General features: G+C 49.3%; 1 protein-coding gene across 1 annotated transcript; it reads right to left on the bottom strand.

Annotated features, from left to right (window-relative positions):
* Window positions 1-13,234: 13,234 nt before the first annotated feature.
* On the bottom strand, window positions 13,235-13,843 carry LOC308426204 (ran-specific GTPase-activating protein-like; the record flags this gene model as incomplete). The annotated part of the gene is made up of 1 exon (XM_080923971.1): window positions 13,235-13,843. One exon carries the CDS (start codon window positions 13,841-13,843, stop codon window positions 13,235-13,237), a length of 609 nt encoding a protein of 202 aa, XP_080780097.1.
* Window positions 13,844-14,280: the final 437 nt, after the last annotated feature.

Genomic DNA, 14,280 nt, shown 5'->3' with positions numbered 1-14,280 from the left:
ACCCTCATCATCAAGGTCAAACAGCTGATTGGGTATTTCCTGGGAGAACTTGGCTTTGGTTTGTGGTGCAGGGGAAAAGTGTATTTGTGTGCGTGTGTTTCTGGGTTTAAATAAGGGTTTAAATAATTCGCTTGGTTCTTGCTTACTTGTGTTTCATATCTTACTTTGGCCATGGGATTCTTTCTCTCTCCTCCCTTTCCCAAACTTTGTATTTGCTTTGTTGACATTAGAACCCCAGGCCCTATGCATGCAGGGCAGGCACTTTGCCACCAGGGCCACACCCCCAGCCCCAGGTTCACAGCCATAAGGCAGCCTATCATTTTGGGGTACCTGGAGGTGGCCTGTGCCCATTAGCACGGAGGACATCGGTGGGTGTGGACGCTGAGTGGTGTCCAGTTTACAATAATAGTAAACTGTGGATAAGCAGAAGCTGCTTCTGCTGGGAACCGTTCTCCATCAAGCGGCTTCCCACACGGGGTGACATTATGCACACAGCTGTGCCTCCTCTGCGCTTTCCACTGCCAGGGTGAGGCTGTGCCAGAAGGTGTGTCCCAGTCACCCCCTGAGGTGCCTTCAAAGGAGCCTTCCCACCTGGTGTGACTCAGGATGTGGGGAGAAGAGCCAGAAGTGAAGCACAGGCCTGGGCAGACTGGGGAGGCCAGACATTCAGTGAGAAATGGGACTAGATCCAACTCTAGGGGGGAGGGGAGGGGAGGAGAGAGGAGGAGAAAAGAGGGGGAGGAAGGGGGGCAGAAAGGGCTGGTGACAGAAGAGGGGCGGAAGGAGAAGAGGGAGAGGATAGGAAAGGCTAGGAAGAAAGGAGGTGGGGGCAGAGGAGAAGAAAGGGAAGGAGGGGGTGAGGGGAGAGAAGACCCTGAGCCTTCATGGTGTGAAAAGTCCAACATCATTAGCAAGCTCTGTTCTGGGGTGGAGAGTGCTTGATATGTGGTAGCAAGCCGAGGCACCCTGCCTGCCTTGGGCACCTCCTTGCTTTCCGCCTTGGTGTGACTCATACACAGGAGAGTTGAAGAGCAACCGTTTAACCAACTGGCTATCAGGGCCAACTAGTCCAGAGACCCAGCTGGTTGTGAAGCCCACTGAGGAGAGCCTTGTTCTGACAGAGCTTCCTTTCTCTCCACAGCCCTTCCTTAGTTTGGATGGCTCACCATTCTTGTCTGGAATTGTATATTTATTTTCTTCACTTCTTCTGTCTGTCATCCCCCCCCCCCAACAAATGCCTCTCAAATGTCCCCTGCTAAAGTCGGCACTGTGACTGCTACATCCCCACCCTTTCTTTTTAACTTTGAGACCCTCTCAGATTCTGTTAAGGCACCAAGCAAACCTTGCAGGGTGCTAACCTGTTATTTTGTTTTTCAAGACAGGGTTTCTCTATGTAGCCCTGGCTGTCCAGGAACTCACTCTGTAGACCAGGCTGGGCTCCAACTCACAGAGATCCTCCTGACTCTGCCTCCCAAGTGCTGAGATTAAAAATGGACAGTACTCGGGCTGAAGAGATGGCTCAGCGGTTAAGAGCTCTGACTGCTGTTCCAGAGGTCCTGAGTTCAAATCCCAGCAACCACATGGTGGCTCACAACCATCTGTAATGGGATCTAATGCCTTTCTGGTGTGTCTGAAGACAGCTACAGTACAGTGTACTCATGTAAATAAAATAAATAAAAAATTATTAAAAATGAGGGGGCAGTACTGTATTTCACTTTCTCTTGCAGGAAGTTTGAGCTCTTGTTTGAGCAATGTCCTTGTGATTGCTCAGTAGCCATCATGGAGTTACTACCCTGCTCTCTGCTTCTCACTCCACTTCCTGTTTCCACACAGGGAAGGTAAGGGAGTCTTCACTCACTGAACTTAAGTCAGGCCTAGGCTGAGAGACTCACAGACAACATTCTGCCTAGTCCTTTGTACTGAGAGGTGCTTTTGCCCCATTGTGGGGAAAATGAAGCTTAAAGATGGGAAGTGACCTTTCTCATGTCACGTGTGTACCACGTGGTAGACCTAAAGCTTGAGGATACCATTACAGTTTTGCTGTGTGGTGGCTGCCTTGGCCTCCCGAGTGCTGGGATGATAGGCATGTGTCACCATGTCTGGTTCAAGGTTGAACTTTGGGAAACTCCCAAGGCTGGCTAGGTGACATCAGACTGCTGGGATCCTCTGCGGATCCTGTTTCTTGTTAGATATCGGACCTATATCTGTAGATATGACTATGCCTCTTGTTGGTTCCCTTCTGACCTCGGTGAACTGGGATGACAATTTTTGTCTCTTTGAGTTGCTCAAATGATCTGAGGCAGCAAAACAATGAGAATTACTTGAGCAGGCCCTTGCCACACTTGTTGCATGGTGACTGCCATTCGGGTCACCTGACTTCTCTACGACACTGACACTTCCGCAAGGGGGAGCATTACTTAATGAAAAGAGCCCCAGAATGGGTCTCTTCCTTGTGTCAGAGGCCTTGGGCAAATTTGACAGCCTTTGCATATCCAAGCATGGAGAAATGTCTAGAAGGAATCCTCTAGCAGGACGGTGGAGATGTTTCTCCAGCTGGAGCAGATTGATGAGTGTGTTCACTGAGAGTGTCCTGGGGTCACCGAGCTGAACAGGAAGTTGGGTTTGAAGGAAGCTGGCAGGCCTCCAGAGGGCGTTCTCCTGTGGTTTCTAATCTGCTTCGATTTTCAATGGTCCATTGCCTTGTGATCCACAAAGCTTGTCTGATGAGATATTGCTTGCAGCAGGAAGGTTTGATCCTGTGACATCCTGCCCCGTTTTATCCTGCTTAGAAGTAATGGCCCACTTCAACTTACAATGGTTTCAGACTCTCTATAACTCCTGCAGTGCTGGGGAGTCTGGATGGGTTTTCTGCCTTCTGGTCACCGAGAGAACTATACTTCAGTGTGGTTCTGCACTCTGCAGTGTACAAGAGCAGGCACACCCAGCCCAGAATGCAACATGCCTTGAGGCATCCCATAGAGTGCCTCAGCAGGGTCCAGCCCTGTTACTCTTGCAGCCCCATGGGAGTGTTCCAGGGTGAGGGAAGCTTGTGTTAGCCACTGGGGTCTGGGGCTATTTCCCCAGCATTCCCAAGCTTGTCATGAAGGAGATGTAACCTTTCTGGTAAGCCAGCCAGATTTCAAGATGCCTCTGCCTTGACAGCTACATTAGTGAGCTAATGCTGTCAGCATTTACATGATAGTTTCCCAGTTTGCTTAGCGTTCTCTTAATCTTCCTAAGTCAGCCCCAGACTCTCCCATGGAGTTATAAATCTCTCAGTGAGGTCAGCCACCCAGTTCTTCAGCTGTGATCCTTACCCTTCATCCTTAATTAATCCCTGGCCCTTCTGATAGGCCTCCAGGGTTCTCCCTGCTTGATGGGGAGCCAGGATGCTAGGCAGAAAGGAAGAGCAATTATCCTGAAGAAGAAGGAGGCAGGGCGGAGCAGGCCTTCTGGATTCAGGAGCTCCATAGCTCCAGACACCTTTTCGAATCTCTGCAGACATTAGCGTCCATACCCAAGCCCCAACTTTGAAGGGACACCCTAGGACTTAAATGTGATGCTGCTGCCACAGCTGCTTATAAATACCTCAGCCCAAATTCTGGGTGGAGGACGTGTGATAGATGTCAGTCATTATGATTGCTAAGATAAAAAATGTGCTTCAGGGTTGAGCAGGGAATTTAACCCACATGTGAGTTCTGCTTTGGCCTCCGCTTCGGAAGCAGGGCCACCAGAGAAGGAATCATTTCAAGGTATGACAGAGGGAATCTCCCGGGACTGGGACCACATGGCAGGAATCATCTGTCTCTTCAGAAAGGGCTGAGCTACCAGGGTCCCTGGGTACCCTCGCCTGGGTGGATGCTCCTTTCTACCTTTGTGTTAGTAGGGGAACTGCCTGGTTTCCCCCCTTTTCCTTAGCAGGAAAGTCAAGAACATGTTTATTGAGCATTTACTTAGGCGGTGGGTTCCAAGTGTAAACTAACAAAAAGATTTCACATTGGAAGCATTTTCAGCCAAGTGGGGGCAGGCAGAAGGTGAAGAAACAAAGGGAGATGATCGTGGCAGCAAGAACTAGGTGTATGGCATCCTCAGAGGGGACACCCAGGCTGACCCACTGTCAGGGGTGCTGAGGGTGGGCCCTAGGGAGTGGGCGTGGCCTTAGGCTGGCTGTACCAGGGAGCATGGACAGATAGATGGCCCAAAGACGGAAAGTTCTTGGCTGGTTGAGTTTCCAGAGGAGGCCGAAGTAACAGTGACCAGCCTGTGACAGCAGAGCTGAGCAGGCCGCTGTGAGGAACTTTGGATGTGTTTAGGACAGGGAACTTACAGGTCTAGATTTGTTTTCCGAAGGCCTCGTTTATTTTCTGCTTCTGTTGTCTCGGACAAGGGAGGGCAGGGAGGGCGGGGCTAAGACCCCAGCTACCCAGCTGTGCACTTTCTTCAGTTGCTGCATTCTTCTGTTCGGTCCTAGGGAGTACGTGTCACCGTGACAACAAGTAGACAAACATTTCTAGCTTTAAAGGATGTGTGCGTAGGAGCTGGAGAGACCGCTCAGCGGTTAAGAGCGCTGGCTCCAACTCCCAGCAACCACGTCGTGTCGCAACCATGGAGAACAGGATCTGATGCCCTCTCCCGGCCTTCAGGCATACCGTAGACAGAGCCCTCACATACATAAAATAAATATATAAGTCTTGTGGCTCCATGTTAACGCACGGACATAATTTTTCATCCAGTTCTCCCTACTCAGCTGGAGGCGTGTCTGACTTTGAAGCTTAGCCGGTTTCTCTTCAGAGTAGAAATAACACTGTGCAGAGATGGGCAACCATCAGGCCGGAAACCCCTGCTCCTTGTAGAGCTCACAAGAACGTCTGCATCAGAAGGAGCTGCACACGACACGGCCCTCGGATAAAGAGGCAGAAGGGCAGAGCCGGCGCGGTGGCTCCTCTTAGGCTGAGCATTCTTGTTCTGTTCGGTTGGAGTGGCTCACAGACACTGTCAGCAAAAGAAACGTTTAGACCAACCAGACCCCCTCAGAGCTCTCAAGGACTAAACCGCCATCTAAAGAGCACACATGGAGGGACCCAAGGCTCCAGCAGCATATGTAGCAGAGGATGGCCTTGTCGGGCATCAATGGGAGGAGAGGCCTTGGTCCCGGGAAGGTTCAATGCCCCAGTGGAGGGGAATGCCAGGGTGGGGAGGTGGGAGAGAGTGGGTGGGTGGGTGGGGGAGCACCTTCATAGAAGGGGTGAGGGGGGATGGGACAGAGGGCTCTGGAGGGGAAACAGGGAAAGGGGATAACATTTGAAATGTAAATAAAAAATATCCAATGAGAGAGAGAGAGAGAGAGAGAGAGAGAGAGAGAGAGAGAGAGAGAGAGAGAGAAGAAACCTTCAGAGCCTGCTCTGGCTTCTACCCAGGTGATGGTCCTTTTTAAGTTTCTGCTATGCCCAGACCATGCCCCCGTGATGGCAGACAGGGATTCCCATGCTCTGGATGGTTCCTTTACCAAACACTAGACTTCAGGAGCCAGGTATGGTGCCAGTACCGGGGAGAGAATTGTTAAATAAGATGAGCCCTCTACTCGCCTGGGCTTATTTTGTAATGGTGAACAAACATTTGAGCAAGATCACTGTCGGCCTTCACTACTCTAGGAAGAAAAAGATGACTAGTTAGGGTTGTGTTGGATGTGGGGTGAAGCTCTTCAAGCTTGTTTGGCACCCAAGCTGTCTTGCTATTTCTGGGACATGCCACCTTTAATGGTCCCCCCGGGCCTCTCGGCTGACCATCCTTCTTCCTAGGAAGCTGTTTTCCTGGATTCCCTTGTGGCTGCAGACTTTGGATTCATTTTGGTCTCAACTTAGATGTCCCTGCCTCAAGCTGCCCCCTTCCCAATAAGACAGCCCCTGTTTTACCTATGACCTGCCTCAGCCACCTGAGAACTGTTGACCTGCTAAGGAAGAGAGTTCTGTGTGGTCAGTGCAGAGTTCGTCAGGATAGGTAAGGGCATGGTTAACAGGGATCACCTTTAGTGTTAGTCTTTGCTTCCATCTTGTTTGAAGCTAGATCTCTTTGCCATTCATCATGGGTCACTCCAGGCTAGCTGGCCAGAGATCTCTCGGAAATCCTCCCATTTCTGCTTCCCATCTTGCAGTAGAAACATTGGTATCACACGCATACTACCATGTATGTATCTTTTAATGGACGCAGTGTTAAATATTAATTAATAAATTCTGGCGCGGGGTTGCTTCCTGCCTCAGTGGTTTATGTTCCTGAATGAATGACATCCACACGGCCTTTATATTTTAATGTGCCTTAAGCAGCACAGCAGCTCCATGCTGCTAGAACCTACCTCCCATTGATAACTCTGAGTTATTAATTTCAGTGTTCCATCTCGGCCGCTCCAGACCCATTTGCGCCTTCTTGGCCTAGAGCCCAGGACATTCTTTTTGTTTCTCTACCCCATGGTGGCCTCCATGTCTCTCATCTCTCCACACTTTCCTAAAGTATAGCAGATCTCCCTTTTTCTCTTCTCCTGGTCCCAAACCAAGGAAATCCTAAAATCCTGCCTCTGTCTGTCTTCCCCAGCTATTGGCTGTGGGCATCTTTATTTACTGATCAGAACCAACTGGGGGCAGGATCCCAGAAGCTACATGCAGACCCTCTTGTACAAACAGTTTTTTTTGGGGGGGGGCATAATTAGCACTTGTAATACAAGCAGCTACAAATGGGTTCTGTTGACTCATACTCAAGAACGTATGCCTGAGTGACACGTGCTTTTATCCACCGAGCCATTTCCCCGGCACTAGAATGAAAATGAATTCTATTTGCTATAAATGTAAACAGTGAATTAATCTAGTGGCTGTATTTATTTACTTTATGCCAATCCCCAAGAACTTTACAAGTTGACCATGGTTTATTTAACACCGCACCCCAATAGCTGAGCAATTAAATGATATATCTTAAACTTCTACGCTCATCTGGCTACCTCCCAGCCCCATCCATGAACCTTGCATATTATTATTATTAATCAGGTTCTTCGTACCCCTTCTTCATTGTTCCAGTTCCTCCATCCTTCCTGTAGACCTGACTCTCCTTTCCTCCCTCAGGTTGGCAGACGTCCCGCCCTATTCTCTGTTCTACCCAGCCACTGGGTGATCAGCATTTATTGACAAGGCAGAGAATAAACAGTAAGAACTGTTTACATAAACTTGAGCCAGGGGATTCTTGGTATAAACAACACAGTGCCAAGTCCGGATTGAAACAAGATATGAGGGCAGAGAAAGCGGCATTTGAATAACCCAAGGGTAAACTTTACCCATCCTACAATACATCATGCCTGCTCTAGAGGGTTATAACTCCTCAGCTATCTTAGAGGCCCGGGGAGAGAAGGGCAGGCAGGTGTGGCTGTAGCTGTCACTTTGATTTGCCCCAGGGGAGCCAAGTGTTTCTCATCAGCTTACCCACAGCTCACAGTTAGGAAACTCTGGAATTTGTTGCTTCATGTCTTTTTTCTTTTTCTGTACAATTTTTATGTAGTTGTGGAGTCATAATTACAGTAACATCAAATAGTCTTACATGAAAGCAATAACTGCAGTGATAACACATATTATATTTCTTAGTCAGCGTCTGTTTCTAGACTGAAGTGCACCATGCTGGCATTGATCTTCCTCGTATATGTGGTCGTTTGGGGTTGGGAACTCATTTTCAATCACAGAGGCTTCTGAGTATGTCGTAGGTTTTCTGGTTTTAACATATGGCTTGGCCAATTTGGCTTTCCACGTTGCAGCTTCTGAGTTCATATCGCTATAGCATCTTCCTCTTGCTTCCTCCATTTAAGCTGCTCTATGGTCCGTGGTCCAAGGATCACTTGCTTCTTCATCTTGCTACCCCAGGCCCAGTCGGGAAAGCAGCCAATGGCCACTCCACCCACGATGTCACATGGCCAATAGCTGGCTCCCCCACCCCGCCAAAGCCATGTTGATCACATGTCTTAAGTCTCAAGCAAGGACGTTAACTTTGAATGTCTGATTAGATTTTCTTCTTTTTTTTTTGAGCTAGAGTCTTGATACATGCCCTGGACTCTTCTGGAACTGGTGGTTCTCCTGCCTTGCCTTTCAAGTGCTTCTGGGATTACAGCTCATCAAGCCTGGAGCCATACGATCCCTGCTGATACTGTAAGCTGCTTCCTAGGAGTGATGCTTGGCCATTGGATCCTGGGCCTGAGCCAGGGGAGCCCCCCAACCCTGCCTCAGTTCCTTCCAGCTTCTCCTCAGGTACACAGCCCTGGTAAGGAGCTGAGTGTAACTGTCCAGAGATGTTTCAGAAAACCCAGGGTGACTGGGAAGACACCCAGGATCCTTAAGTCAATAACACGTCCTCAAAACAGAAACAGTCCAGTTCAGAGGTACTTGCTGAGTGCTCTCTCTTAAGGGAGATGAGCTCTTGTCCAGCCCAGGGTGCTCTTGGGGGCCTTAAGCAATTGCTTGGTCACCATCATAACAGGCATCTCCTAAATGCAGGTGCAGGGTTCACGGAATAAACACATGTTCCTTCCTCTGCAAACCCTGAGCATCTGAGAAACCAATTTTCTTTTCTAGCTATGTCCTCCCAGCTGCACAGGCCCTTGGTGGGCAGGGGTTGGATTTAATAAAATAGAAACGGCCAGGGCAGTCGGCTCGCTGCCAGGAATGCTCCACAGGATTGCGCTTTACCCTCAATATGTCCCTGTGCTCTGTGCCACGCAGATCTGAGCTCAGGCTTACTCCCTGGACTGGGGCAAGAGCAACAGAATGAGCTATTCTTGCTTTAGCTATAGCACTGCACGGAATCCAAGGTACCCGCTGACCACTGGACGGCCCAGTCCTGTTTTCAGAATGTCTTCCGAGCTATAGCATGACACCTAGTGGGAGCCGTGGCAGGCTTACAGTTAGCCACGTACAACAGAGTGACAATCACAGCTGTGACCTCATTCATGTACTTAAATATCTGTGACTTGACTCTAGTAGAATTCTCCTTAACATGCAAGGTTAACCGGTCCCTAACCCACAGCCCCATTACTATGGGGTTCCCAGGCTCAGGTTTCCTTTAGGGACCTCCTCCTGATGATGGCCGCTTGTGGCTTACTTCTCTAGCTCCGGCATTTATTTCTTTACATTATCATCACTGCCGAATAAACACAAGGTAAAACCATTTTGACTGTTAACCATTTAACAGTGGTGGTTAGTACATCTCTATCTTAGTCAGGCTTTCTATTCCTGCACAAAACATCATGACCAAGAAGCAAGTTGGGGAGGAAAGGGTTTATTCAGCTTACACTTCCACATTGCTGTTCATCACCAGAGGAAGTCAGGACTGGAACTCAAGCAGGTCAGGAAGCAGGAGCTGATGCAGAGGCCATGGAGGGATGTTACTTACTGGCTTGCTTCCCCTGGCTTGCTCAGCTTGCTTTCTTATAGAACCCAGGTCTACCAGCCCAGGGATGGCACCACCCACAATGGGCTGGGCCCTCCCACCCTTGATCACTAGTTGAGAAAATGCCTTACATTTGGACCTCATGGAGGCCTTTCCTCAACTGAGGCTCCTTCCCCTGTGATAACTCTAGCTTGTGTCAAGGTGATACACAACCAGCCTGTACAATCAACTACTGAGCCACTTGTCTCTGTCTTTTCCACCCCAGCCCTATTCTCCCCGCAAAGGATCTGATCTCAGAACATTGCTCAGGCTTGTCTGGAACTTGTGATTCCCCTGTCTTAGCCTCATGAGTGTGGAAATGACACATGTGTGATTCCATGGCCAGTCCCCACCATATTCTTTCCAAAGGAAGTTTATTTATCTGCTTTATGTGTTTGAGTGTCTTGCCTGCCTGTATGTCTGTCTGCTCACCACATGTGCAACTGGTACCTGCAGAAGCCGGATGAAGGCATCAGATCTCTGGGAACTGGATAACAGACAGTTGTGAGCCACCTTTTTGGGTGTGAGGGATTGAATCCAGGTCCTCTGGAAGAGCAGCTAGGGCTCTTAACTGCTAAGCCATCTGCCCAGCTCCTCTCCTCTCTCCATTATGCAGCCTGTGCCACAGAGGGTAGAAAAGCATAAGACAGTGACTGTCATGCCCAGAAGGTACTGCCAGCCGGTCTTGCTGAAGCAGGGACTGGGGCCTGACCTTCTTACGATTACATGCTACAGGATGTAGGTACACAGTTCCCACCCTCCTGTCTCATAATGCTCCTTAATTTCCCTCTAGAATCCCCCTCTTTACCCCACTGGGGAGAGGTGGCCTATGTCCCAGGCCTATCTGGCTCGTCAGAGTCCTCTGGGCAGCAGTTGACTGGGTTAGAGGTAGACAGGGCAGCCAAGCCAGTGCAAATAAAGCTTGGGCGTGTCCTGGAACTGTGGGGCCAGACTCTCTGGGGTTGCTCAGCTGACAGGACGTGAACCTGAGGATGTTGACGGCCAGTAGGTCACCTCATAGAGCAAACCTTCTGGCAAGAGAGAACTCACACCGCATCCTTCCTTCCCTCTTTCCTTCCTTCCTTTTAAAGAATGTCCTATTTTAATTGCATAGGGGTGTTTTGCCTAACTTGTGTTTGTGTTCCATGTGCTTGCCTGGCACCCTTGGATGCCAGAAGAGGGTGTCAGATGCCCTAGAGTTGAGATGACAGAGTCTTGAGTTACCGTGTGTGTGGGTCCTGGGAATTGAGCCTGAGTCCCTTGGAAGGGCAGCCAGGGCTCTTCACAGCTGAGCCATGTTTCTAGCTTTTCTCTCCCTCCCACCCTCCGACAGAGCCTCACACAGCCCAGGCTGTACCACTAAGGATGACCTTGAACCTCTGACCTTCTTGCTCTCAGCTGCAATTACAGATAGGCAAGCATCAACACGCCCGGTTTCCTGAGGTGCTGGGAATTGAACTCAGGGCTTTAAGCATGGTGGGCAAACCCTCTGCTGAAGATACAGCAACAGCCTCTCCTGTGTCACTTACTTCTCCATAGGAAGTGGCTTACGCCAAGCTTTTGTACAGTGCAAACCAAGATCCTTGCTAAACAGACACTGAAGGCTAGAAGGGGACGTTGTTACCGGGGGACCGAAATGGCCGATGGATGGCTAAGGGGTTTCAGTATCATCCACATTTATACTCCAGCTAACTTCCACACTGGAGTCCTTTTCCTAGGAGTTGGCATCATATTGCTGATGAGGAAGCTAAGGTGGTGATGGGAAGGTTTCCATAGGGGGCCTTGTACAGTACACAGGTCCCAGGCTGGACCCCTCCAGAGATGCAAAGATCCACCAGCCCAGGGCCAGTAGTAAGACAGTGAGATGTAGAAACAGGAGCTGCCTTAGTTTTTAAAATATTTACTTTGACATTTAGCGTGTGTGCGTTTTTTTTGGGGGGGGGACATGGGGGTGGGGTGGGGAGCTATGCCATGGTAACTATGTGGAGGTCAGGTCAGTACATAGCTTGCAATCAATCGTCAGTTTGGTCCTTCCACTGCTGAGTCCTGGGGATTGAACTTAATCAAGCTTGGCGCATGTGCCTTTTCAGGCTGAGCCATTTCCCCTAATTCTGGGAGCTGGCTTTAGTAAGGCACACACATACAGTCCCGAGCCCACTGTATGTGGCTTTCTAACTTAGTTCTCTGAACACGTACGTGGAGGGGAAAAACTCAGGTGAGCAGGGTTAGTCTGGGGTGCTTCTCAACAGCATAGCCAACTGCACAGACCAGCTGTGTTAACATTTTGAGTTGGAATGTTTCAGAGCCTCACAGGCAATTCGAATGGGCATCAGGTTTGAGAGCTGGTGACTTCTGGCAGTGGTTTTTCAATGCAGGTGGCCAGGCCCCTCCCACATGCTCTGGCTTGATTGGTCTGGGGTAGAGTCTGAGAATTTGCATATCTAAGAAGCCCTGGGTAATAATGCCTTGCTCTGGCTGCCCGGGCTCTGTGCAGCACCAGTTCAAAGGACACCGGATTTGAGGCTTCCCAGACCAGTGTCCTGTGTCCGGCTTGGCTACCAACTGATTATATCTCTAAGTTTCAATTGCAGAACCTGCAAGTGGTGTTATACCCTAAGGACCTTTGGTGAGTCTATAGCTTCCAGATATCTTAATTTTGGTGAACCTCAAGGAGCTGGTGTGGTTTGGGGGATGAGTGTATGAAAATGAAGGAGCTTGGTCATTTCTGAAATGGGTCAGGTTCAGGCCTGGGCCAGAGGGCTTTGAGGACGGCCAAGAGGGGCCCTGCTGGCTTGCTATGGACTTCTTGAAGGGGTGGGATGGGCAGGATTTCATCAGTTATCCATGGCTGCTGGTACTGGCTGAGTGTTCTCTTTCTTTGGTACCAGTTTTCTGAAGAGGTAGGAAAGGGGAGAGACGGGGCAGAGAGAGCAATGACCCCCTTCCCAAGTTATTATTAATGCACTTGGCCTATCTTGGTATTTTACAGTATTCCTTACTGCTGTATCACTCCCATGTTACAGAGGGGCTCACTGAGGCCTGAGAGATGAAACCAGCTGACAAGCCCAAATAACTTGTCGGAGAGTTAGGTTTTGAACTCAGTTCTTTGGTGGCTTTGAATTGGACATGATTCTTCCTGCTGGCTGCCAAGCCAATTAGCCTGGTATCCTGAGTGTACCTGTCCCACTCCGTGGGGCCCCCTGGCTTGTCTGAAGCAGTTTGAGGAGGGGGGGATGCTCATACATTCCCAAGTGAGTGTCTCCATCGCAGTGAGTGGGAAGGGAACTGCAGGGCCTGGGGCTTGTCCTTTGTCCTTACCCTAGCTGTGCAGAGAAACCAGTCAGTACTGGATCTGTATCCCTTTTTGAGTTACTGGGTTCCTTGAGGTTCTCCAGAGAAACTGCCAGTAAGGAAGGGATATGAGTATAAGAAATTAGCTCAAGGGCTGGTGAGATGGCTCAGCAGTTTTGTTTTTTTTTTTCCCAGGTTTTCAAAGGCATTTTTTATTCACTATTTTTGATGACTATAAATAAGTGTTTCCGCTATGGAAAAGGAAGTTAGCACAGTGCATTTTCATGACTGGGGAATGGATGTCTGAAGTCATGTTCAATGGTCTCAAAACTTGGAGAAAAAAAAGTTAAAACAAACAAACAAACAAACAAACAAACCTGAGGGTTGGAATTCAGTTCTTTATAAAGTCCCTTGTGAAAACAAAACAGAATAAAAACAAACCTTAGAAGGTGGGGCAAATTTTTAAAAAGAAAGGGAAAGGAAAAAGAGTGATTCATTGCTTCTCCTCAGACTTCTCTTCAGCCTCATCTCTGGCCTCCCTCACTGAAAGAGCTTCCAGCTTCTCAGTCACCTTTTCGGCACTGTCATTTTTGCCTGGTCCTTTCTTTTCTCTTTCTTCAATTTCTTTTCTGCATTCTTCAAACTTTGTTTTGAACTTTTGTGCATTCTCAGCGTTTAGGAAGCGAATGGCGAGCGGCTCAGGCTTCGGACACTCATCAGCAAAGTCGGCGTGGGTATTCCAGTCCCAGGCACGGTCACTGCCAGATGGCTTCAGTTCCATCATCGGTGTGATATAGTGGTTGGCGCATATCTTCAAGGTTTTGTCCCTCCTCATGAGAAGGCCAATGGTCCCTTTCTCCTTATGCTTCAGAAGCTTGACATCACCAGTGCCTCGCTCCTTCCGTTCTGGGAGGTCATTCTCTGAAGCAAACCGGAACAGCTTTGCACGCATCTTAAAAAGTTCCTCTTCATCTTCCTCCAGCGTTTTAATTTCTTGCTCAGGAAGAGAAACTATTGGCTCGAACTGGGGGTCGTGGTTGGACTCATCTGCATTCTCTGTGGAAGTGTCATGGTCCTCGTGACTGTCCTTGGTGGCCGCCATGGAGGCTCGACTAGCTCAGGCGTCGCTGGCTCGGGGGGGGGGGGGGGGGCTCTACACAGCTAGTCTCAGCTCCTTTCCTCCTCCTGGCGCCGGCGTCTCCTGCCCGTCCACTCTTCCCTCCGCCCCCCGCCCCAATCCTGACCCCTGACCCCAGCGGCGGAACGCCGGCTCAGCAGTTAAGAGCACTGACTACTCTTCCAAAGGTCCTGAGTTCAAATCCCAGCAACCACATGGTGGCTTACAACTATCTGTAATGAGATTCAATGCCCTCCTCTGGTGTGTCTGAAGACAGCTATAATAAATAAATAAATCTTAAAGAAAGAAAGGAAAAAAGAAAGAAAAGAAAGAAATTAAGAAAGAAAGAAATTAACCCAAACACTTGCAGAGACCATTGAGTATCAATATCTGCAGGGTGAGTATACCGGCTGGAGACCCTG

Source organism: Micromys minutus (assembly GCF_963924665.1).
Source record: "Micromys minutus genome assembly, chromosome: 10".
In the NCBI taxonomy this organism is placed as follows: domain Eukaryota; kingdom Metazoa; phylum Chordata; class Mammalia; order Rodentia; family Muridae; genus Micromys; species Micromys minutus.
The sequence above is the reverse complement of the archived record's forward strand: the minus strand, read 5'-3'. Positions and strand labels throughout refer to the sequence as shown.